The sequence below is a fragment of the Leptosomus discolor genome, chromosome 7 (genome assembly GCF_034619465.1).
Source record: "Leptosomus discolor isolate bLepDis1 chromosome 7, bLepDis1.hap2, whole genome shotgun sequence".
NCBI lineage: Eukaryota > Metazoa > Chordata > Aves > Leptosomiformes > Leptosomidae > Leptosomus > Leptosomus discolor.
Genome location: NC_141397.1, coordinates 34,741,110 through 34,768,824, shown reverse-complemented (window position 1 = coordinate 34,768,824; position 27,715 = coordinate 34,741,110). Strand labels below are relative to the sequence as shown.

The window sequence follows — 27,715 nt, the reverse complement described above, 5'->3', positions numbered from 1 at the left end:
GAGGTGTGCCAGAGCAGAGACCCCCCTGTAGCCTATGGAGATCCATGGCAGAGCAGATGCCCACCTGCAGTCCATGGAGGACCCCACACCACAGCAGGTGGCTGCAGCTGAAGAAGGCCGTGATTCAAAGTGAAGCCTGCACTGGAGCAGTTAGTTGCTGGGCGGATGGCAGCCCGCAGGAGGGACCCATGCTGGAGCAGTTCGTGAAGAACTGCAGCCCACGGGAAGGATGCACATCAAAGGAGTTTGTGAAGGACTGCCTCCCATTGGAGGGACCCCATGCTGGAGCAGGGGAAGAGTGTTAGTAGTCCTCCCCCTGAGGAGGAAGGAATGGCAGAGACAACATGTGATGGACTGACTGCAATATCCATTCCCCATCCCCCTGCGCCACTGGGAGGAGGAGGTAGAGAAATCAGGAGCAGAGCTGAAGAAGGGAGGGGTGGGGGGAAGGTGTTTTTAAGATCTGATTTTATTTCTCACTATTCTACTCTGATTTGATTGGCAAAAAATTAAATTGGTTGTTTTTGCCCATGACCATAATTGGTGAGTGATCCCTCCGTGTCCTTGTTTCGACCTTTGTCATATTTTCTCCTCTCCATCCCATGGGGTGGGAGGAGTGAGCAAGCAGCCGTGCAGTGCTCAGTTGCCAGCTGGGCTTAAACCACAGAAATGACAAACCTGTCACTGGGGATGATAACTTCCAAGCACAAATTTACAGTCCCAAGACCTGATTTCTGCAGCAAAGTGAATAGACTTTTGTAAGACTACCAGCTGGCATCCAACTCTGGATGAAAGGAGGAAGTTTAAAAACAAAAGTGACTCTTCATCTCATGGGACTGATAAACAACACATAATAATCACATAAATAGAAAATAAAATGTTGCATTCCAACTTTACTGTCACAAGCTCTCCACTTCTTTTCATTTGCTCAAAATCTTTTCAAACAAATTAATCTGGGGAATCCACCTTCTAACTTTGATCTCTGTGAAGGAATGAAGAGTTTTTTCCTAGTCTTCAGCAGAATCTGTTTGCCTGGTTTGAAGCTCCTTGTGCTGTTGGCTTAGCCACATGATTCTGTCAACAGAAGAACCTCACCCAGAATCCAAGAATATCGGAAAAGATGATGCTCCAATGCAGTAAAAGAAATGGTACTGCCATCAAGGGCAATTGTACTTGGAATGTACCATCTTCCTGCTTCCTAACATAAGCAGAAGAGGCACACTCATTTAACTAAGAGAAGAAACATGTCTGGATCTTGCCTAGAACTGCGTCCAGCTGGGTTTTAAATCTCTCCAAGGATGCAAGCTCCACAACCTTCCAGTGCAACCTCTTCAGTATCCAAAGACCTCCACAGCAAAGAAGTTTTTTCTTATATTTAAATGGAATTTCTTGTATTTCAGTTTGTATCCATTTCCTCTTGCCCTGACACTGGATACCACTGAGAAAAGTTTGGCTTTGCGCTCTTTACACCCTCCCATCAGGTATTTGTATGCATTGGTAAGATCCTCCCTGAGGCTTCCCTTCTTCAGGCTGAACAGCCCCAGTCCATTCCTTCTTTTTCAACTGAACTTGTTTTTCAAGTTTACATTATCATGACAGCCACCAGTAAATGACAACAAAAAAAGGGAACATGTTTCATTTCTAATATTAGTAAAACTGAAACATTCAAAAAAGGAAAGTTCAGACAGTTATATCACTACCTTATTTGTATATATGAAACACAGCCCAACTAATGAATTAAAGATTAATGCCAGGTTTAAAAGAATGACAGCATCAACTACTGCTTTTTCTTTTTTACAGGTAGGTAAAAGAAAAACCAAACAACTTTGGAAACTGTGTACAAGGCCTGTCTATCTAACTATGCTTCTAAAGGCAAAGGCTTCCTTATAAATGCAGTATCTATATATTGCTGAAAGAATGCACATACACACAATTTGCAGACGTAGGATATTCTTTTAGATTTTATAGTATCATAGACTATGATATATTATCATAGACTACCATATATTATCATAGATTACAGTCTTTTATCAATTTTACAATGTTTACAAAGATAACAAACTTGCATTGAATGAGAGGAAGAATATGAATATATGTACCCAACTCTTCACGCTCAGAGATCTCATAAATGAACACTATAATAAAAACACGTGGATAGAGCTAGAAATGAGAATCAGTTTTCAAGTGCTTTAAGTACTTTTTCTGCAAAGAAAGCTCCATGAATTCAGGTTCATAGAGAAGTTTAAGGTTGATATGAAACCACAAAAATGTGTGGTAATGTCCACATTCCCCTAAGGCATTAGCAAGGTTTGAACAACTAGCCATTACTTTCATAGAGATAAACCCAAATCTCTTACACAAAAATTACAGTGAACTCTGCAAGAAGGTCATAATACATTCTTCTACAACACCAAGACTCTCCAGAAATTAGAACAATTTGGTTTTGGAAAAACAACATCTTTGTGCACACATACGTGCATGAACACCCTCACATACAAATGGAAGACATGAAATATATGATGTGGCAAACGCTTTGTTAGAATAAGAAAGAAGGTGAAATGTTCCAAATCAAAAATGCGTATTTTGAATTCATAAGCCTTATGTTTACTCAGTCTGCTTTGTTTTTTTTTTTCTTTATTTCATAGTTCATTATTCATTTTAAATTGAGACTACACTGGGATCTTTTCGCCTTCACAGAAAAGGCAGGTCTTCTTGGTGTACAGTACAAAAACTTGGGGATTGAGTGAGGGGAAGCAGAACCTTGAGTCAACTCTGTATTCCCAACAGTCCTGCTGACAACAGAGAAAAGAATAACTGGCTACTGGAAACAGTGGCCAAACACTTTTCATCAGAGAACAGGCTAAGGCCCCTGATGACACACTTCTGCAAGCTCATTCCAAATACAATCACACTGTGCTGACCAGTATTTCTTTACACACAGAATTAGTACAGGCATGCACTCCCTCCTACAGCTTTGCTATAAAACACATGCACACACACGCACACAGAGCAATACAGTAGTGAAGAAATTTCCCACATTTACCCCTTCCCTCCTACGTAATGAAATAGACCTCCAGCTCTCGCTAAAAGCTCATTCACAGTTCTCTCACATTTACATTTTTCACCTTGGTAAAATAATGATAAAAGCAGAGCTCGCAAGCATAAAAAAAAAATCTTCCAATTAGCAAAGTGAATTTCACATTACATTTCTGAAAAGCGGAATAAATTAAAGGTTTAAAATGACACACAGAAAGGAGAAGTCAGCAAGCTATCCTTCTGAGAATACAAAACCATGTAACACATGCATACATCAGGACTGGCTTTGAGTTTACATACTGGTGAGCAAAATGAGCAGTGTTTATCGCTGTAAAACAAGACGTTGGACTCCTTTCTTTGTGGCAAATGGCACTACGAATATTTTGTTATTTCCCAGTATCTTCATCCCCTAATCAGTACTTGTATGTGCCTCTACATACTCATACTTGTCCCCTTTTTCCTCACAGTAAGTAAACAAAATGGAAAATCAATGTCTAGAATGACTCTTCCTAAAATCAGCATCCTGGGACCCAACTGTAACAGTGTGAATTGCTAGGTGGGCAGTGCCAGCAGACACTGCTGTTTCTCTGAGAACACCCTTCCTGAACGCCACATGGAAGCTGTAGCACTCCAGTCTGGGTCCCCATGCACAGTACTTACGTGATGGTGTCAATCATATCCAGTCCCATTTCAACACAGCAATGGGCATGATCTGTTTTGGGCTGAGTCAGTCCTGATACACAGTAGTAACAGTCCCCTAGGATTTTTATTCTTCTGCAGTGGTTTTCCTTTAACAAAAAAAGGATGGGAAAACTTTTACTATTCATATAATTATTCCAATATTTACAGGATAACATCTTCTCCAATACTACGCAATCATTCAGGGAATCCTTTTGTGGCCAATGAAGTAATCTACATCTGCACAAAATCTGGGTTCCCTATACAGAACAGCTCACACACACACACACACACTTATTTATTTATAAATACACACATATATACTGGAGATCAGCTCTGCACTGCTCAACACACATGGGTTAACGCCACTTAAAACTATACTTCTGAATAAGTATCATTCCCTTGACCTCACATTAGGTCAGTACGCATTCAAGATTTGCAATTAGACTTCATTTCTGTATGAATCCAAACCAAAGGACTGAATCCAAACCACTACTGAATATCAAATGTTTGTATTTGGAGAAGTTTTTGTTTCAAATCCACTTCCAGCTTACCAGTAAAGATGATATATTTATCTGCAAAGGTATACACATTTGTGCATGTCCAATTCATAAATCATAATTTACAATACAGCTTGATCAGTGTAAATATGACATAATTGGAGATCAGAAGATACAGTCAGTTTGCATTACCATTGAATTTCTCTCCTATTTGCATACAGTTTAATTTCCGCAAAGAGATCTGGCTAAATCCCTCCCATTTCAAAAAAACAATGCTGACATGTGATGACCGCTACATTGGTCTGAGTAGAAAGTTAGTTTCCAAACAGAGCACACATAACAAAATGCCTTTAACAAAGCAGTGCCTTTAATAAAAAATGAGGAGACATGAAAAGATGATGGTATCCCTTGCTGCTAGACTACGGCAACTTTACCCATGTAGAGTATGGCACAGAAAAGTAAATAACTGATTAAATGAATCTAACTTCCACAGCTGGGACTATGCTGGTAAGTGCCACGCAAAGTTAGCCACTGTGAATACGATGACAGAGGATTAAGAAAAATCTGATTCCTCCCCCGGCAGTGTGCTATATAGACCTGATTTCAGGGGCACAGAAAGGGAAAAAGAAAAGTGAAGGCGATGGTGGTGGAATTTAAAATTTCTGGAAAAAAAATGACCTAATCATACTGGTTCAGCTTCTCATACAGGCACATATTCTCATCCAGTCTCCTGCCTACAAGAATCAAAGCCTTCCTGAGTTGATCACGCTCTCCACATCATTACCCATAGTCCAGTTCAGACGCGATGGTTATGTCTCCAGCAAGCCCTTTCTCTCTGATACGTCATGCTCCAGCATTCAGGGCTTGTTATTACACACTAATCTAGCTGCAGGCATTCCCACGCCTGTCATCTTTGTAAATGTTTCCGAGTATTGAACAAATATTACAAAATAAGAATTACCTCTGTTTAGGCATGGAAGAAGGCATGCCAACACTTTTTGGGAAAATTGGTTGTCTACTACTTTTTATAGGTTAAGCAAACAGTCAGTTCAGATCTTGAATCAAAGACGACAGCTATCTTTTTGAGTATGTTTAACTAGCAGAAAAGGCTTTTCTAAGAGTGACTACTTAACATTTCTTCTGCTGCACAGCAGGATTTTAAATATACCACTAATTATGATTGCTAATATATGTTTTAATGAATGCCAGCATAATTATACTAGAAGCATTGTCACCAGGGTCTTAGAGTATTCCCACAGCCTATAGCCACAAAATGCCACACCAATTTTACTTAGACTTTTAATTGGGTATTTTGAGATCCTTGGCTAAATGGTATTACATAAGAAAAATAATTATTGATGCACATAAAGTAATATGCAGGCCTCAAAATCTCTCCTGACACAAAACAAGGCTTCCAACTCAAGGGTTCTTTAACAGAAACCACTAAATTATACTGCCAAAATAAGCCATTTTTTAAAAATTGTGGGCAAATCTTGAAGCACTAGAGGGTACTCAGCAGTTAAAGCTGGAACCTACTTACCAAAATAAATCCAGTTTTGGCCCACACCTTATAACCCTCTATAAAGCCCTTTCCATCTTCAAATTTGGTATGCAGGATTTGTGGCCTAGTGATGACTATCTGACCTAGACAAAAGTTATTCAGAAAAGCCAGTAATCTGGGATGGACAATATGTAAGTGTTCATTGATCGGTGTTCTCTCCTATTCAGTGTCTACCTCCAAAATACTCACTTCTAATGACTTGGTTTTTTTGAGAGCTTACTGTGCTCCAGAGCACATTTTATACCAGAATACACAACACTGCTGTTGGACTGGCACAGCACAGTTTAGCAGCCTGGTAGATAGTTTAAGAAAGGAAAAAAAAAAACAACCCAACAAACAAAACAAACAGAACAGAGCTTGATCCATTACCACTTTTCCAAGGCAGTTTATTTCTTGTGCAGGTGAAAAATAAAAGAAAATTTTCCACCTGAACATGAGGAAGAACTTCTTTACATTGAGGGTGGCAGAGCACTGGAACAGGCTGCCCAGAGAGGCTGTGGAGTCTCCTGCTCTGGAGATATTCAAAACCCGCCTGGATGCCGTCCTGTATGACCTGCTGTAGATGACACTGCTTTCGCAGGGGGGTTGGACTACACATCTCCAGAGGTCCCTCCCAACCCCTACCATTCTGTGATTCTGTAAAATAAGGACTGCATCATTTTCTGGAGAGAAACTAATTTTGACAAAGTCATATGGCTAAATCCCTTGCTGTTTTTGAAACCACCACTCTGTCCCTCATCATATGTTACTGTCACTGTCCTTAGTTCTAATGATCAATGAATATACAGTAATCTCTAGGAAAAAAAATGTTTGTTTTCTATTTCACAACATGTGAGGCAGCCTTCCAGGAAGGAGACACAGTGCAGCTTTGCAAAGAGCAATCTTTTTAAGGATTGATATGCAAACTAAGAAAACAAAACCCTTCCCTCTCCTTGTGTTGTTTCCTCACCAGCTTCCACAGAAGAAGCCCTCGACTCAGCAATATTTTTCATTTGTGACAGTGATGAATTCAAGTGAGGCGTTCAAGTGAGTTACAAATTCTAGTCACAGTTGATAAAAGCAATGCCTGTTTAGAAACAGCTGATAATTTGGTTTGATGTACATGAGAAAAGCCCCAGAGATGGCTAGCACTGCCAAGCTAGAAAGCAGCTTGCCACCTGAGATGTTTCCTGGGGGATCTGCAGGATTCCCTCTGGCACAACTGTCAGTGCCAGTGTTTGGCAGTGTGAAGTAGAAGCCCAGCTTGGAAAGCAGAGGATCCTTCTAAGTTGCTAAGAGCTCTCTTTACACTTTCAGACAAGCACTTTATAAAGCAGTTCAGTCCACCTATCCATGAGGTAGAACGGGGAGAGGGAGGGTTCCTATTTCAAACAACTGTTTTTTTGTTGTTGTTGTAGTTCTTTATCTGAATGCATTTTGCAGAAAGAGTGAGTTCTGCCAACTTAGACTGCAAAACTAGAAATTTGAACCATTAACTCCATGTTCCTGTACTATACTAGTCAAATGCAGTTTTGTATACTCAGGATAAGGGTGGTTTTTAATAAGAAGTAAAGGGAAAAGAATTTACAGTTCATAAAAAAATATCAAAAAAGTTTGTCTCTAGGAAATAACAAAGTTTAAGGAGCTTTCAAGACCTCTCCCAGCAGAACACATAAGCTAGGTGTTCTCTTGAACAGAGAGACTGTATTGGATAAGTGCAAAGTCTTTTAAAGGAGGATCTTTCTCAGATGTCAGATTGCAACAATCTTTATCGTTGCTGCTGGGTTCTTGGAGATTTTTGGGTTTGTTATTGTTTTCTTCGGTTTGGTTTTAAACATGCTATCCAAGTAAGTGTTATATGAACAGATCCAAAATCAGGGATGCTCAGTACATTATTTTTGTTTCTTTTAACACTGTCTGGTAGGAGAAGAGCCTCTTTAAAGCCTTTGTTTTAGAGATGGCAGATGCAGAAAAGAGTCCCTGCTCTGCCTTCTGTCACTGGAACGATCTATGTATTTCTGCAGACTCATTGCATCATCATGCTATGTGAGTACCTATCAAAGTGAGAAAAAAAAGAAGGTCAGAGAGACTACAATTTTTAAAAACAAGATTTAAAAAGCTAAACATTGAACTTCTCCCTCTCATAAGTCCACTAACTGCAGTGGAATTACACCAAGGATGAGTCTGACCCTGTGTGACTTAATTACAATATACTTTATGCTTATTACATGCATCCATTTGTTTTTCTGGAAGCCTGCTAGTAATCTGATTTGTAGGTGTGCTCTTCAGACGTTTACTGTCCTACCCTCCTAGAATCACATTCTATGAGGAGGAGGGATTTTCTTTATCCATAAATTAGAAAGACACATTTTTGCCATTCCTACTAATAAAAAACTGCATCAGCTAAGGTACATGAAAAAGATTCTTTGCCATATTCAGCTAGTTTGTATTTAGTTATGCTGTGCAGAGTAAGAGAAGGGATTAATAAGGCCTACAAAAAGATGCATAAGCATGATTCCCATTTCTCTTAACTCCAACCCTACCAGCTTTACACTCTCCTAGAATGCTCTTGGACATGAGCAGTCATAACATTTAGTTTTGTTTAGCCTAAAAAAATGTGAACAGGAGTTTGTTCATGACCTATGATGCTTAGTGATTGCAAAGTCAGAGTCTTAAAAAAAAAAAAAAAAAAAAAAAAAAGAGAAAACCAAGCCAAACACGTCCAGGTTCAGCAACTTAAGTGCTGGGGTAAAAAGGAGGAGGTCTTGAGCTCAAAACCCCTTCATGCCATCCCCGTCCATTCGCTGCCTGAAACTGTTTGAATCTGTGGGGGAAAAAAAATCCCATTGCCCTGCTCCATGAAAAAAAAAAAAAAAAAAAATCGAACAGTTAACTCCATCCTTTCTTCCCATATTAAAGAGAAGTCTTGAGTAGAGGGAAACCACTAAAATGCAAATCTCTGATGGCTCAGTTTTCACTGAGAGTAGAATTAATTCTGGTGGGATAGTGGTGAACTACAAGGGCTGCAGAAGGAATACACAGCACTCTCCTGGCCCTGCCACTGCTGTCAGGAGCCTTGTCACTAAGGCCACGCAGTGCCACAGAGGGACACGTTCACCCTGCCTTACAGATGTTCCATGAGCCAAAAGGAATAACAATGACCCTGAGGACCCATCACAGAAGCACTTGTGTTTTATTTCCCTTTGTATTTTTCCTCATTTTCCTTCCTTCTTGGCTTATCAGTCATTTTCTTATAGAAAGCCCCACTTCAACAGCTTGCTTTGAGCAGCCTGCTGTGCTCAGAGCAGAACTGTTTGTAACAGGTAGGCAACGAGGACTAAATTTTCAGTTTGAATTAATCAGCATGGCATCATGGGTTTCAGGGGAACTACACTAATATATACCAGCTGTCCTTCTAAACCTCAGGCATCCAAGCCATAATTCAATAATACAGGCTAACCACAACACAGTTACAGCCCTTTCTTAGTTATTACAGTATAAAATTACTATTGGGGGAAAAAAAAGAATACAAAGCACCCCTAAAAGTCCCCCAAAATGTAAAATAGCAATGAAATGCATTCCTTATTTATCTCTTCTCAGAACCCTTGAACTTCATTCTGCTTCCAAAGAGGTCTTGAGAGGAGAAGATAGGATTCAACACTGTTACCACTACAGCTTATTTTCAATGTATCCAGCATGCGCAGCACATTTAACATTTAGAGCACTTTATGACAAAGTGCTAATAATCTTAATAGAAAAGTGGATTAGAAACCTTTAATCACTCTAGAAGTTAACATAAATTTATCTATATTACAGATGTGTATAGAGACACAAAAGAGACTTGCAGAAAGAACAGCATTTTCCACTACATCCTCTATAAACTGGAATGATGTCTCTACTCAATTTCATTTAATTTATCCATTATATTGGAACAGAAGGGGAAAAAACATCTATTTCAGCTACTGTGCTGTATAAATTTATGTATCCATCCATATATATGTGCATGTACAACACGTACAGGCACACAGTTCTGCAAATTTACCTATACCCTCTTGCATATATACACACACAACATATGCAAGAAATGCAAATTTTAATATTCAAATTCTAATATACATCCTCTGGACTACCGATATAGTAACTAATGTAACTCAGCTTGACAGTTATGGACCAGACACCAGTTTTAAGCCCTCTCTTTCAACAGATATGAACAGACTGGTAGAAGATATCTCGGTGCTTATACCTGTTCCTGGCATTACTAGTCCACTCCTTCCTCTACACAGAGGTATAGCAAACACCTTACTGCTCCAAGGGCCTTTGGAAGAGTCATAGTATGATGTTCTGTTGTTAAGGAAAAGGGGAAGGAAAGCTACCCTCCATCAGGGTCATAGAAGAAAAGGCAGTGAAGAGGACTGAGTTCAAAGGCTGTACAGTGCAACTAAGCAATACCATATCAAGTTACTAATTTTTCAGTGCATGGTGAGAGGGAGAGATTCTTTGTAAGACAGCAGTTTACATTTTTGATATTTACACTTTCCTACTATGTTTAATTTCTTTATAAAATTAAACAAAATATAAAAGAACTTTCTATTTTATCCCCTCAGCTGTATAACTGTTGGTCCACCAAAAAGCTTTAGACAAAAACAAAAGGAAAAACATTCCACAGGAAGGACAACCCAGTGACAGTCTCTTGGACTTCAGTAGTATTCACAGAAGATGCATCTAGATGCAGAAAAAGATGAGGACACAGTTTTAGATTCACATGCAAAATTCTCCTTAGAACCTCACTTTGAATCCTCTTTGAAAGGGCCCTCTTTCTGTGCTAGTGAAAATGGAATCTACTTAGGCTAACTTCTAACTGCTAAATCTGTGAAAATCACAGAATCACAACATGGTTTGTGTTGGAAGGGACCTTAAAGACCATCTAGTTCCAAATCCCCCTGCCATGGTGGCTCCCCCATCCAACCTGGCCTTGAACACTGCCAGGGAGGGGGCAGCCACAGCTTCTCTGGGCAACCTGTGCCAGTGCCTCGCCACCATCATGGTGAAGAACATCTTCTTTATATCTAACCTAAATCTCTCCTCTCTGTTTGAAATCATTACCCCTCATCCTATCCCTACCCTCCCTAATCAAGAGTCCCTCCTCACCTTTCCTGCAGCCCTCCTTAAGCACTGGAAGGCTGCTCTAAGGTCTCACTGAAGCCTTCTCTTCTCCAGGACAAGCCCTCTCAGCCTGCCCTCACAGGGAGGTGCTCCAGCTCCCTGAGCATCTTCATGGCCTCCTCTGGACCCACTTGAGCAAGTCCATAATTGCCTTGTGCTGGGGACCCAAGAGCTGGGTGCAGAGTTTACTCATGCTATCTGCAACTTTCATTAATGACAAACATTAATGACAAACAGTAACATGACTTATCATTTTACTTTTTCTTCAGTAAAGTAAAAACATTTACCAACGTGGTTTCCCTGTGTAGTATCTAAACCTATTTTAATGACTATGCTGAATGTGGGCCACAACATGCGAGAGATTACTGAACCCAGCTTATCAGATAAATTTTACAGTCAAATCCTGAGTGTAATGAAGCAACATGGAAATTACCACCAGCTCCATTACATTGCAGTGTGCCAATAGTGATAATACACATCTGAAAGCTGCCCAGCCCATTAGGAAATTTCATTGAATCCTGTCAAATACTGCATATACATTTTAACATTTCTTTCCGCTCAGGTTTTGAGCTGTGGTTTTAAAAATTGAAACAACTGTTTTGATAACCTTTTAATGGAATAATTCCTGCAAATAGTAACTTTACCAACTTACACTAGTTCTTGCACACCTGCTTGTCCCAGCATAAAAACACCTTGAGAATGAGCTAACTGCAATACTCCATAGAGGTCCATTTAGCAGGGTAGAGACATACTCATGTCAGTTAGTACAGACTAATGAGGAGAGCTTCTGCAGAGTGGCAGTAGCAGGAATGGAAAACAAATCTGGTTGCAGTATAGGAAGCACCACAGAAAATGGCTTGGTAGGTTCTGATTGATGAAAGCTGGCCATCTCCAGACAAGCATATGTAAGCTTGTAATTTAGGAATATACTTTGTGAAGTCACGACAAATTATCTGCCATCATGGGAGCCATGTCATGCATGAACAAATGTATAATTATTCAGGATAGCTATAAAAAGGAAGACATTTTGCTTCAAACACTTTCCTTTAATTTTATTGCCAATTATATATTCTGACCTGCAATAAATACCAGTTCTTGGTCTACCTCTTCTCTGCATTCCCATTCACGTAATAAATTCCTTCCTCACACCACATGGAGAGTAAGTTTTACAAAACTAGAAGGTTAAATGTTTTTAGGCCTGGAAAGTGAGAACCTATTTAACAGTCATCTATGCTAATTTTACTTGGAAATGAAAAAGGATTTTAACCAGATATATTTGGTCTGTCTGTGATGGAGTTAATTTTCCCCATAGCAGTCCTCATCATGCTGTGCTGTGTATTTGTGTTGGTAACACACCAGTGTTTCTGCATCAAGGCTGTCTCTCCAACATTCCCCCCTCACCCATTAGGCTGGGGGTGGGCAAGGTCTTGGGAGAGGACATAGCCAGGACAACTGACCTAAACTGACCAAAGGGATATTCCAGACTATATGATGTCTGCTCAGCAATAAAAGCTAAGAGAAAGTAGGAGGAGGCGAAGCATTTGCTATTAGGATGTTTATCTTCCAGAGCAATCGCTTTGCATACTGAAGCCCTACTTCCTGGAAAGTGTCTGGACATCACCTGCTGATGGGAAGTAGAGAATAAATCTTGTCTCTCTTTGCGTCCATGTGTGGCCTTTGCTTTTGCTTTATTAAATTGCCTTTATCTTGAGCCATGAGGATTTTTCCACCTTATTTTGTCCCCACCCCATCCTGCTGAGGAAGTGAGTGACAGAGCAGCTTGGTGGGTACCTGGAGTCCAACCATGGTCATCCCACCAGACAAGAATGTTTTACACAATCATTGCGACTGATATGGATGCTTACCTCCTTCCCAGCTTTCATGAAGCATCCTTTAAGATGCTGTCTTTTTATGAAGAGGAATATCACAAGAGAAACAAACCTAAAACAAATATGCTATAAAATGTTGAAAAACTAAGCTCTAAATTTCAGGAAATGAATATTTTTCAAGATTCTTCTGCAAACAGCACAATAGAGAGGATTTTTAAAAACTGTGATATCTGTGCACCTACAAGAGTACGAAATTCAGTCATGTTCAGAACAAAAGAGCATGGGAAATCTTAAAGACCTCCATTCCCCTCCTCTTGGCAGAATTATTGAAAAATGATGGCATGAGAAGAACTAGCAAGATATTGCACACAGGTGGCTATAAAGTTTCCAGAAAGATTTCCATTGACTTCAAGAAGACAAAAAGTCTGGCTTGAGAAAAGCAAAGCTGACTGCTCTGAGGATAGCGCTTCTGGACTCCAGAGCAGGAAGCATAGAATCATTAGGTTGGAACAGACCTCTGAGATCATCAAGTCCAACCGTTGACCTAATACCACCATGCCCACTAAACCATGTCCAGAAGTAACATATCTACATGTTTTTTGAACACCTCCAGCTATGGTGAGTCCACCACTTCCCTGGGCAGCCTGTTCCAGTGTTTGACCACTCTTTCGGTAAAGAAATTTTTCCTAATATCCAACCTAAACCTCCCCTGAAACAACTTGAGGCCATTTCCTCTTGTCCTATCACTTGTTACTTGGGAGAAGAGACCGACCCCCATCTCACTACAACCTCCTTTCAGACAGTTGTAGAGATCAGTAAGGTCTCCCCTCAGCCTCCTCTTCTCCAGACTAAGCAACACCAGAGTCCTCAGCTGTTCCTCGTAAGACCTGTTCTCCAGACCCTTCACCAAAGGCGTGGTCCACCCCCGGCTGAGAAGTCCTGGCAGCTGCTGCCCTGATGCACTGCTATGCCCCACATAAGATCTGTGCACAGGCAAAGGACTCCATGTAGGACTGTATATGCAGAGGACAATAGACAGCTAAAACAAGCACCCAAGTTATCAGTCAAATGGCCTCTACAGCAATGAAGTGGAACAGGCACTTCTGGAGTGCAATTAGACACCCCCCCTTGGATGACACACTGAGCTCCAGAAATACTGTTTTCTATGCTAACTGCACAAGGAGTCAAACAATTAATTTCAGTACAAATGCCCAGGCTGCAAGCATCTGTATAACCCAACACAGTCCTATACAAAGGCACAAACCTCAGATGTGCTGAATACAAACTCAGGAAGAATTTGGTAATTTACCGTAAGCATACAAATCATGACATGAATCATGACAGAACTGGCGTATCCTCTTACCTAAAAAGTACCACAAAGGAGGTTAGGCAAGACCTAACCTCTGTGGTATCTGCCCATTTATATGTTCCTACAACACTTAAAATGCGTGACATTATCTTCCTCCCCAGAAAATTGTCCCACAGACACTTACTTCAGATTCATACCACACACATCTCATTAGCCCCTGATCTTATAGAGTTGCAGGCATATTCATTAAGACCACTTTAACTTAAGGCTTACTTCCTTAGGTCTCTCTAGGAGACCTCTCCACATGGCTGTTTGGACCTGGCCTCAAGCTCACATGCATGATCTGCCTCAGTGGGATCCTGTGTCTGCACTGACTATCCAGGGAACCTGGAGAGACAAGTGTCTTTAAAATGAGACTTTGTAAATATGCCCCCATAGTGCACACTTAGCAATTTCCATGAAGAAGGATTACGCGCTGTACGTTTATATCTATGTTTTCCAGCACTAACTTTCCCACCTTAACCAACCCACAGAACTTTCTCCATTTTATATTTTAAAATACATAATTATCTTCATATAAAATAAAAGCATTCTGTAGATTCAATAGATTCAGTTTCTTAAACTGATTGACACTAGGAGTAGCTAGTCCAAAGCACAAGCAAATAACTGACTGTTCTTGTCACAGTTAAAAAAAATGACACAGAAGCCAATCAATATTACTTACTGACTTTTTGCCTAAGGCTCAGAAGCAATGTTGTCAAGTTCAGTATCTTTGAGGCTGAACAGGTAAAAAAGCCACTTCAGTAACATCGAAATTTGTAAAGTAAAAATTATTAAAAGCTAAGAAGGTAATCAGGAAAGGACACTAAATTAAGAAATAAAAATAGACTCAACCTACAAATACTGACAAAGCCTGAGGGTATACATAACCGCAAATGGAAAGAACAAGGGAGCGCCGTGTATCAGTCTGGCTAATAGATGAGATGCCAAAAGTGGCACGAACAAGTAAGCGCTTTTGTTCAGAATATCAGAATCCTGTTCTAGCGACGTCCTTTTAAAGGACCCTAAACATCTATCCTAATCCACATGTAAACGGAAAGTCTTAAAAGTCCAAAAGGCAGTTGAAAGGGAAATAATTGAACCTGTAAACACAAGTAATTAATTCTTCACATATATTAGATGCAGGAAGTATGTGAGAAAAATCTATCGAATTAAAGATGATCAAAAGTTCTCTAAAAAGCAAACCTGTTTCATTACAGTGTAGGATGCTGGAGAAATACCTCCTCTTTTCTATTACAAAGACTCACTACAGTTAAAATATTTTGCCTATAGCTGAACCATATCACAAGACAGTGGAGCTGTGACCATGGCAGTACCCGAGTAGGGACATGTGCAACTCCATGTGACACTACTTGAGTAACTGCAGCCTTGAGAATGTCCCTCATTCACAGTAAATCCATACCACAGATAAAGCATGAAGAGAAAATGCCCCAAAATACAGAGTGTATTAAAGTAACGAGGCACTCAGCCCAAGTGTCATGTGTCCAAGAATTCCTTGGAAACATAAAACCAACACGATGCAAATGACTATCTCATTAAAATTTGTCCCTCTCGCAAGTAGGCTGAAGAATGACAAACTGGAAGCTAGCTGTAGTGATGAAGGTTAATTGCAAGACCTCATGCAGAGATCAGTGGTTTAAAGCATTCACTGACAATATGTAATGCAGGATGACTATCACTAGGGCAAAATCTGAGACTGCACAAAGCTACTCTTGCTTAACCAAAACTGAAGGAAACTGAGAAACTTCAGAAGTGATCGTCTGAACTAAGTAAACTGAGCCTGAACAGCAGATAAAATCCAACAGAAGTTAATGCAAAATCATTCTTTATTTGAACTATTCATAGGTCTTATAAGAAACTGAACTAACCGCACACGTTCAGGAAGGTGTTGTATACAGTCCCAACAGAACCTCTGCAAGAGCAAACTTACCCAAAATGCTTATAGACAATCAAGGTGTCTAAAGACTGTGGCATTACAAGTACTTCAGCAACCAGACATACCAACGAATACTGAGGCATCCATAACAGTGCCTCTCCATGTGGATCCTCTGATGTCTCTCTAGGATGAAGTCACACTCCCGCAAGGATAACGATACCATCACTCATTTCTGTTTAGCTTTATTTTTGAGACGTACTTTCCTTTCTTCAAAGTGGCTGAAGCTGGCCCATAGACTCAAAAGTTAAGGGGACCACAAAATCCTCCACAAAATATGACTACCTAAGACTGTTTCTTTGAGAAACCAAACAGCGCTACTGTGAAAACAGAAAACATGCCATCATTTTAAGTACTGTATTCTGAACACCTCTTCTCCTAACAGAGTTCAAAGACTCAGTGATTTACAAGGTAAAAAAACCTGTACGACATAAGTGTTTGAAAAACGTATTTTCTCTAGAGGTGAATAAAAAAAGAAGGATGTGATAAAAGTACAAATCATTTCTAGTCGGGAGTAAGATCAGGAATTTTCTTCCCTCTTTATGAACAGAATGCACAAACAAACTTTCAAAGGAACGGAATGAAAATAAATTGAAACCTGAGGTTTGCCTTCAGAACTCCCTGTCACAAGCTGTAACTACATTTGAAGCTGCTGTGATTTAAAAAAAAAGGCGTAGCATTTCAAAAAGAGCAAAACTATTTCCCTTAAAAAAAAAAATATTCAAACAAACAGCAAATAGAAAGAAAGAAAAATCTAATGCTAAAAAGCATAAACCAGCTTCTAAATGTCAGAAAGACAAAGTTTAGCATTAAAATGTCCCAGATTTCTCAACAATAATTTTTTATCTTTGTCTGAAGCACCTGGTTCTGGTCAGCTTCAGAGTTGTACTGCCAAAATGCAGACTCAGTGTTCCTACAATGTGTCAATGTGCCAAAATGTTGAGACTCTTCAGGAGACTCACAGTAAATATATGCTGCCTTATACTTACTACACTTCCCACAGTGGTGACAGGGATTTTTTTTTTTAGTGTTACAGTTTTAAGACAGGACAATTGTTATGACAAGGGTTGTCATAAACTGCACCTTCCAGCTAATACTGATTCATAAGCAGCAGCAGCACACAGTATGCACACTCACAGACCACACTTTAGTAGTCACAGTGAACATACCTATCACCACTACATTTTTCTTTGAAGTCCCTGTAGTTTCCTCCATCATTCCACACACTAAAGCACAGCACTGTTTTAATATCAGCCCGGTCCTCTGTTCTGACACAATAATGAATATCTAGAAGTTGTTTTAACTTCAGAAACCTTCTGAAGAATTACACTTCCCAGAACATTTCATCTGACTGCAGGAGTAAAATAACAAGTCTCCCTTTACCACATCAGGAGGCACCAAGGCAAGCTCATATGTTGTCCTTAATCACACGCTGATGAAGTAGTCTGAACTAGAAGGACAAGTAAATAACAAATCTTCCTCACATAGCTGGAAGAAACCATGAGATTTATTTTCAAATTTGAAAAATGAATGCATGCAGGCTGAACAGAAAACTAAGGATTTTTAGCTCCTCTGCTATCTCTGATCTACTTCTTCCCTGACAAACAACAGACCTCACATTAAAAGTTGGCATCTGCCTTAAAAGTGGGCTTTTGCCTGGTACCCTGGCTTCAGGTATCCCTGCCTGCTCCAGGTGGCTGTGCCTTGCTACCGCTATGGGAACAAGCACGGGACAGCAGCCACCTCCCTGGCTTCAGTGCCATGTCACACGTCATAGGCACGTGCAAGTGGGTGCACATGTGCGGTCTCATCTTATGTTACAGTATTCCCATGTTATTACATTGCCTTGTGTTTCATGGCTATGAAGACTCCACAAATCATAGCATAAGAGATATATTTATATATTATTTAAAAGAGCTTACTAGATGGCTGGTTGACATGTGGAAGATTAAATTCAGTCATGAAATTAAAGCAAGGACACTATTTGAACTTTTAAAGACATTTAAGCTCTGGCCAATGATCACCTACATGGCAGTTCCTTTTATTTCTAAGGTATACATCTATAAAGTACTCTGGGCTGGGGACCTGTGCTTTCTATGAGGCACTGCCAGTAGTTCTAGTAATGAACTGGTTACACAAAGGCTTGTGAGTGTGTTACAAATTCATACCAAAACACACACACCTCCATTGCATGTCTACTCAGCATCTAAGTTAATCTTCTGTTTTTCTTGAAAAAAAGGGAAGAGTTCCTCTCTGTTTTGACTTGAGAATCAGGAAATAGCACAAATCTGGATATACCATGTGATCAAACAATAACCCATTTAACTAAGAATAGGCATCTTGTGCAGCAGAAGATTTCTTTCTCCTTGGACTCTTTGAGAGCTGTTTATCAACAGGGAGCCACAGATGCAAAGCATCCACAGGCTTCAGATCTCTCATGTGGATGACTACTTCAAGGAGAAGTGAGTCTGGACTGAAAAAATTGTTTATATTGGGGACTTGAAGAAATTTGTTCTCTAGGGTGATGCACAGAGTCTGAAGACAAGATAACTAGATACTGGAGGAGCATAACTTATGTGGAGGTGATACTTCTCAGCAATGAAGGCTCTAAGGACATGGCCGGCAAACAAGATGGATTTGATTAATTTTTGCTTTGTTCAAGGAAAAAGCACATTTTCAGCATACTGTTAAAATGTAATTTGAAACAAGACGTACGACTTCTTTAGGCACATCCATTCCTCTCATTTCTTGCAAATGCTTGTGGTACCATTAGACTGCTAAGAGTTACAGGCAAGGAACATTTCTCTCATTTTCTTTTTCTTGTGGAATCTGGCACAATGTAAATGCACTGACCAAAACATAAGGATCAGTTATGATACGGATCCCATTTTGCCTACAATAGCCTCTCTGAAAAGCTACCATCATTTCTGGGACAAGGAGTGCTCTGTGAAGAACTGATTTTGCTCTCTAGCTTATTATCACAGAAAGTAGCTTTATGCCATACTGCCAACCTTCATATTTTCCATTATCCTGTTTTTTTTCCATGCAGGATAGAAATGTAAATATTGAAATATTTTCTCTGTCTTGTGCAAACAAAACCAATGAACACTGACTGCCTCAAAGGAGTGGGAAGTATATTTAAAAATAGCAACTTAAGCTTCTTTCCTAAACAATTAAAATAGACTGCTTTCTCTCCAGAATATTAATAAAAAGTGGAAGCTTTGGAAATTCATACACACAGGGCTAAATCAGTCTATTCGAGATTTCTAACATGTGTAACTCATACATAATTTTTCAGAAGAGAATTTAAATTAAAATGAAATAAGAGTGTTGTACTTACTGTAGCTAATTCATCAAATTTGCCAAAAAGCTCATTCAGCAGCTTCACCAGCTCTTGGGCAGTACACTGGGATGCCAAACTAGTGAACCCCACAATGTCAGCAAACAAAATGCTGTAAAGAGGGAAAAAGACACAGAGAAATCAGTATAGAAGACATCTTCACATTCTTGTTATCCTCTTTTACAGCATGAATGTGATCCAAAGCACAAAATCAAACAAGCCCTGAAACGCTAGCAATAAAGTGCTAGTTGGAACAAAAATGGTAAAGAATCAGACAAATAGGCATCAGTCTGGTGCTGTCAACTGTTGTAGAGAACTCTGGGACACTTCCAATGCCTATATACCTATCTAGTGTATATACAGCAAACCACCTCATTCAGTAGGTTCCCCCATGAGCACTCCAGGAGGACAGAGAACAACTGATTCTCCTCTTTACAGCTGTGATCTTCTCAACTCAAATGGTTTCAAAGACAGTTTTTTTCTCTCAGAGTTCCACAGCCAGATTGCTAAACCATGCATGAGGTTTAGTAACTACTGAAAGACAGGAGTTAATAACTTGTGTACAGGAGCTCTGTGATGTGATGTGATCTTACTGCTCCCTAGGAGGAGCTAGCATCCACAGGGTCAGGCCAGGCTTCCCTGTACCATGCTGTGTGGCTCAGGAAAGTGTCAGGCTTCCATCAATGTTAGCAAGATTTTAATGTTCAACAGTTTAATCTGCCTTAACAATGCCTACCCATCTGTGATGACAAACAGAGATAGTCGAAAGAAGCACAGATACTACTGTGATAGCATAAAAATTCTTGTGTGGAGCCTGAAACTCAAGAGAATATGGAGCTATGATCCTTTTCATTACTTAGATTTCTTCAACTGTTGGCAGAGGCCCAGAGCCTACTGCAGGAACTTAATGCATTTATCTTCCACACCCAGATTATAAATGTCAAACAAGTCTTTATTTATGAAAATGCTAACAAATAGTCCCATGCTACATGGCCTAGTTATACTTGACATAGTGTAAAACAGTTTGCAAACTGTAAGTTAAGTTAAGCATTACATACTCCCCTCCCCCTCAACAAACCTTCACTCTATAGATAAAATAGCAGATGCTAGAAAAGCAGGACTAACAAGTCTACTGTTTCCCATTCACCATTACCAAGTCCGAACTCTCCCAAGAAGCTACAAAAAAAAGAACAAGTACAACTGCTGACTCAGACGCTGTCTCCGTAATTTCATTTAATCCAGTTGCTAAAATCCCTTGTCCACAAGGTTAGGTAATGTATCCCAGCACAAAACCAATTCATCTGAAGTTCAACAGCTTTAATCTACAAACAAACCCCCTATGTTGTCATGTTAATCCATGGGGCAGTCTCCCCACTCTCTTCTCTGAGCATGCTTTATAAGAACATGGTTCAAGATGGCCCCAGTTCAGAGAAAAAAAACAAATAACAAAACAGTTACTCCATTCCTATGCTGTTCAAACACAACAAAAGGGCTTCTTAAAACATTCAGCATTTAGGTACTTTTACTGATTCATGTCTCTTATCTTGAATATGAACCAACTTGAATGTGATGGGTAAGGTGGTAAGGTAAAAGGCATTAACAGAGTGCAATAACACAAGCAAAGCGCTCTGCATATTTGCCCATTGAGATCTACTTATTCTCTTAATTCTGGATTGACATCCTTGTTCTTTGATAGCCCTAGATTGGTCTTTCTGGAAATTCATCAGTTAATATCAAATCATCCTCCTAAATTTCTTAAAGATTTTCAAATGTACTTAAATATGCATCAAAGTCTTTCATACAGTTTGCATTATGACCCAAATTCACATCAGATTCATACAGTCGAAAAAGATACAGATAAAAAACAACTACAGTTGTTGCAATCCAATATGTCATGTAGTTTCCAGGTTTTAATTAGATACTGTTAGTATGGAGGGGGAGTGTAGATGCTATTTTTTAACAGCAGCTTCTGCTAGCCTCTCTGCCATTTTACATCTCATCCTTTGCACATTCCACATTTTGATTGTGGGTTTTTTTTGTTTGTGGGTTTTTTGTTTGTGGGTTTTTTTTTTTATTTTTTTTTTTTACAGTAACAGTAGAATCTCCCACAGCACCAACATCCACTTGATAAAAATTAGCATTTGGGATGGGTTTTAGGCCTTTAAGGCAATATTATCTGCTTACCAAAGTTTTTAACAAGGAAGAACATACATCTACACACAAACCAGAAACCAATGCCTGTGGAGACCATGAACAACTAACAGAGCAACAACTACCCTGCTGACATGTACACTTACACCAAAACTTCTCAAATAGTTAAGCACAGAGCACAGGAAATACATACACACATAATTATTCAGTCAGGAAAGCTATTTTATATACAACTACATTAATAAGTCAATATGGGATCCTTGCTAATCCTTCAAACACTGAAAAAATGCTTAGCCCTCAGCATTTGATTCAAAACACCGGTGATCAGACAAAAAAATGCATTCCATAAAAGTATCCACAATACATAACTGAACCTCTAATTGCAAATTTTGGTGAAATATGTAAATATTGTGTGCTGAGACACAGTTATAGTTCAGTTATGACTGTGAACTGTTTCATACCGCAGTTAACTGCACGTAGATAATCTTTAAAGCTAACGGAATAGGCTAGGTAATATGATTACTGTTACACTTTCTTGGCATAAGAGTTTTTTAAAAAAATCTCTAACTGCCTTTTTTTTTCCCTCACAAGATTTGTAACTCCTTTAATACAATATTCTTACAATGTTCAAAGCATAACTCCCAAGTCTGGCCATAGCACAGATGGGGCAACATTGTGAGTACACACCCTGTCTTTTTTTTTTTTTTTCTTTAAGAGTAATCCTGCTTATTTCTACCACCGTGAAATGTCAGAACCACAGCAGCTGCTGCATTTCTTTTGAAAGCAGGGTGAAACACAAATGCTCAAATCTGATTTTTCAGCAGTTACAGCAGGGAGCAGGGAACAGACAGTGGATGAGCAGGGGCTTTGCACATGTGAAGTGCAACTGGGACTGTGAGCCTACTGCTTCCATGACCTGTCACCACTCTGAGCTGGCAGCCCTGGGGACAGTGACCCCCCTCACACACATGGAGCGCTGATATTCTAAAAATAGCACTGAAACTCATTAGCCAGTTTATTTTCGCTTAGCTAGTATACTTACCAATGTTATCTCTCTCACTACTTCATCCCTCTATGTCCATCTGTTATGTCTTGCCTTGCTACTTGGACTACAAGGATTGTGGGGCAGCACCAACACTCTTTATTGTACAATGTCTAAAACAAACTAGGACAGCATCTTGGTCTATAACACAGGGTTTTGACTATGGACTCAAACCACCCACATGATGCAATAAACTTCCCCCCCCCATGTTATGTCCTGCTTCGCGTTTTGGAACATAAAGGACACAGAAGGCCTTTATCAGGACGTGGCAAAATCTGCCACAGCGAGTGAGAACAGAAAAGATATTACAATTCTTGCTATGGCCATTAATATCATAAGAGAGAAATTATAAGATATACAGTGCCAGAATTCCAGTGATATGCCTAAAGTATCCTGAAGACCAAATCGTATTTTCAAATATTTTCAAAGTCCAAGTCCCACCTATTTCTCACCAGAACACAAATTAACACCAAAATTCCCTTTCCTCCAATTTGGATATATTATTCACACAAAAATAATGGGGGTCTTAAGTACAGGCCACGTCTACAATCGATATACTTGAAAAAGTTAAGACAAAGCAACTACAGGAGTGACGTCAATGTCAAGGCACATTAATCACTCCTGTAGATGCACACACTCAAGAGCAATGTAGCCTTGGTTCACTGTAACATAATTGCTAACTGCCATGGAGGTTCACATCCTCAGAGAGGATTAAACTAGAGTAAACTAGGGCTACCTTATTTATGCATGGAAAATTCCTCATAATGGTATGGTATACATAGGGACACTTCACAGTGGTTGCCAAGTAATTTTATTTAAAAAAATATATATATTAGCATATAGAGAGAGAAAAAGTGAGAAGTTACCCATTAACAATTGTTTCTCTTAACTAGCATTCAGGGATATGACTCTCCCTGCTTTAATTCCAGCGAAATCTTAACAATACCATTGGGACACTGGTGAAAAAATCAAGAAAAACCCAATCTCAATTAAACTGCAGCTATTAAAGAAAGATGAGAAAGGAAAGGGGAAAGCAAGTGAAAACAAAGGACAAAGGCTACTTCTGTTTGTTCAACAGCATGGCTTGCACAGGATTCAAGCACTGCTCTCCATGACAAGCAATGTAAATGGGATGGTTAGGAAGGTCGAAGCAGTTATCACAGTGCTAACCATGGTGCTGCCTCACTGCCTAGGGGCTCAGCAATGCTCTTATTCCTCTGTCCCACAACTGAGCAAAGGGACTGCAAGAAGCTATCATTCTCTTTGCTTGTATGCTTAACCAAAACCTCTGCAATCCTAGACTCTTTGAGACAGTTAGCATTCGGCCTGTAGTTTTCAGTCATACCAGGATTTTTTACCAGCAAGTTCACAGGATCAGGAAGTTTGGCTAATGTGCTAAAATCTTAAATCACTTTGGCTTTTAGACAGACAAATTATTAGCGTCATAAGTTACAACAGCATGTCAATATTCTAATTAAATCCTAGGGGGAAAAATAATCAATTATTGAGCAGAGCTTTGTCAAACTTCTGCTCTTGATTTTAGAGCCTGGGTGATGCCATTGTTTTGCAGCAGCAGTGGTATCCAGGGTTAGAGGTTTGCCTGCTCACTTACAAAAAAGGAGAGGAACATACACAGAGCATTCCCAAAGCACAAGACAGCAGCAGAAGGAGACTAGTTCCAAATCTTTCCTTCCAACAGCTTTATTTGATAGGCAAGACACATGTTTGTCACTGGTTTTCTCTCTCAAGGTAACAGCTATGGTTACCTCTTCCATGATTTATAAACCCCCATCACTCCTAGAATGCCTTCTGCTCATACCTAACAACTGCTTGTGGGTATGGCTGTGCCTGAGTTACTATTGCCTTTCGTCTTGCAGCACCCCCCTAAAACCCAGTTTTGACTCTAGCTTTTCTGTAGCTATTTTCTGAAACTTTTGACCAGTCTTACTCTCATCTAATAAAATAAGCTTAAAACTACTTGGGTTTTTTTTAAATGTATTGATTGTTAGTGTAGCTTAAATACTCCTCACCGAAAACACAACCTGTCTTTCTAACATTTACATAGTCAGTTTTCTATATTTGATAGAAAAATTAGTTTATTTTTGATAGAAAGCTACACAATTTTTTTCATTAATAGTATTTTATAAATAAATGGATTCAGTTACCAGTAATACTAAATGATTTCACAATTATATCCAAAACATTTTGAAAAATACATAATCTCAAGAAGTTATTTGCAACTGCAAAAATCACCAATATCTAATGTTTAGCCTGTACCCGGGGCTAAACTGTTAACAGTCACTCTATCACCCAATAACCCCTCACCAGCCAGGGAGGGGAATCAGGAAAAATGAGAGCAGACCCGTGGGTAGAAGTGAAACAGATTTAATGAAATACCACCACCACTAACAGAAATACACAGAGTTAAACTCAGCCAAATGAATATCCAGTCATCACACTCAACCAGAGAACAGTCCTCAGGAGAAACACGAGCAGGAGGAACCTCATAAAGAACCCCACAGGCACCCTCTTCCCCCTTTATAGTGACCATGACATTATGGTATGGGCTACACCTGTAGCTAACTCAGGTCAGCTGCCCTGGCTGACTTACAACTGCTAATGTCCTGCCTAACATGGCTGGGCTGTGATTCTGCCCCAGCCAAACCAGGACAACTGAATTTGCAAATAAATTTCTTCACAGGAGTTTAGTTTGCTACAGAACTTTTCCTGTTACAAATCCTATGCACTGCATCTTTCCCTCTGATCTCAGAATACTTCCTCCTTTTTTAATGAAATGTACCTAGCTTTCTGAAAATATAACTTTTTCAAAAAAGTTTGAAAAAACAGTTACAGTATATAGTGATTGCAGGTGCAATCACTGATGAACAGTTCCTGCTAAACACTCCACACACAGACAACATGCTTAAACTCTGATATTCACATAAATATAGTATAAGACTGTAAACCTCACAGATTACTGCAACAAAGCAGATGTAATAGATATCTCTATCTTACTGTGTAAATACAGATTTGAAAGCATTGAAGGGCACTGTTTTTCTTTTGACCATTTATTTCCCTCCTAATTTAATCACACAGACAGTAGGATTGAGTGCACCCTCAGCAAGTTTGCCAATGACACCAAGCTGTGTGGTGTGGTCAACACACTGGAGGGAAGGGAGGGCATCCAGAGGGACATGGACAGGCTGGAGAGGTGGGCCCAGGCCAATCTTATGAAGTTTAACAGGGCCAAGTGCAAGGTCCTGCGCCTGGGTCGGGGCAATCCCAAGCACAGATACAGGCTGGGCAATGAGTGGATGGAGAGCAGCCCTGCAGAGAAGGACTTGGGGGTGCTGGTGGATGAAAAACTGAACATGAGCCAGCAAAGGGCGCTCGCAGCCCAGAAAGCAAATCACATCCTGGTCTACGTCAAGAGCAGCATGGCCAGCAGGTCAAGGGAGGTGGTTCTCCCCCTCTGCTCTGCTTTGGTGAAACCCTATCTGCAGTGCTATGGCCAGCTCTGGGGCCCCTAGCATAAAAAAAGACATTGATCTGCTCGAGCAGGCCAGAGGAGGCCACGAAGATGATCAGAGGGCTGGAGCACCTCCCCTGTGAGGACAGGCTAAAACAGTTGAGGTTATTCAGCCTGGAGAAGAGAAGGCTCCAGGGAGACCTTAGGGCAGCCTTCCAGTGCTTAAAGAGGGCTACAGGAAAGGTGGGGAGGGACTCTTTACCAGGGAGGACAGTGATAGGATGAGGGGTAAGGGTTTCAAACTGAAAGAGGGGAGATTTAGATTAGATATAAGTTCTTCACTGTGAGGGTGGTGAGGCACTGGACCAGGTTGCCCAGAGAAGCTGTGGCTGCCCCCTCCCTGGCAGTGTTCAAGGCAAGGTTGGATGGGGCTTCGAGCAACCTGGTCTGGTGGAAGGTCTCCCTGCCCATGGCAGGGGGTTTGGAACTAGATGATCTTCAAGGTCCCTTCCAACCCAGACCATTCTACAATTCTGCAATTCTAATTTTTAATGAAGATTTCCTAAGGACTTTTTTTAATGTTACCTGAAGTATTTGATTTAATTCGCAAACAGCTATTTCTAACTGCTTCTGGTATAGAAATTCTTAATAAAAACAAAGCAACGCTGCAGTGAGCAACTTCAGGAAAGAAAGCATAAACAGCCATTTCTCTCATCTGTCACAAACAAGCAGTTGAGCTGGTTCAGCACAGGCATGCAAGTAACATACATCATTATCTCATACTCCTTGACTATCTGGAGCACTTCTGTGTTGATGAGGCCTGAGTCATCCCTCCAGGACCTTCTCTATTCCTGTTTTCTCCCCCGTGATCCCTGCAGGCAGGCATAGCCAGCACCTGCCCGGTGACTGCAGCCCTCCCGCAGCACTGCATGAACCTGCTAAAACCAAGCATGGAAAGCCTGTAGCTTGGTTTAAGAGATTTAAGCTGCTTCCCAGCTGCGAGTATTGATGGAGCAACCTTTTTTTATGTCACTCTATGGGGGTTCAGAAGGAGAAATCCTGCCAAGTTACACAAGAGATTTAAGAGCTTGTAGGTGGTAAATGTTGACTTTTAACAGCACTCATTCATGTGCTTTGTAGCCTTGAATAGTCCTGCTGGTTTCAATGAAGCCACATGTATAAACAAATACTCAGCAAAATAAGGAGGATTTGTATGTCCTGTTTTTTATTTCCACTTAGGTCATTTGTTTAATCAGAGTACAGCTTATAATAAGAATTATATTTTAATGGCACTTGCTGCCTCAGAAAGGAACCTGTAGGGCTGTTTTCTTTTAATCAAAGATCAAGCATAATGGAAAATTATTAATAATTTTACCTATAAGTCACTGCAACGGTTAAGAAAAAAGTGCTCTCAAAAAAGCAGAGAGGGCTGTTAAAAGTAAAACCCAAGGGGGATTGTATTTACAAAATAATCACTCATGAAAACTAATTCACTGTGAAGTCATACAAGCTACATATAAAAGCCTGTTTGTAGGTGTCATGATCACAGCTTTTTAAAACATTGGAATGGGTAAGTCAAATGAAAAATTTTTTTGAGTCCTGATGCTTACTAAACGACAGGACAGACCAGAAATATTTGCATATAAATAGCTGCAGACTATGCTT

The 27,715-nt window shown here is 40.0% G+C and overlaps 1 protein-coding gene across 1 annotated transcript in view; it reads right to left on the bottom strand.

The window, feature by feature from the left end:
* Positions 1–27,715, bottom strand: part of ADCY1 (adenylate cyclase 1) — a 179,614-nt gene that overhangs the window by 81,208 nt on the left and 70,691 nt on the right. Inside the window, exons 4-5 of the mRNA XM_086468155.1 lie at positions 19,389–19,500; positions 3,697–3,824 (exon numbers count right to left, since the gene is read on the bottom strand). Of these exons, the coding sequence (XP_086324281.1) occupies positions 3,697–3,824; positions 19,389–19,500 (240 nt within the window). The remainder of the gene's footprint in view (positions 1–3,696; positions 3,825–19,388; positions 19,501–27,715) is intronic.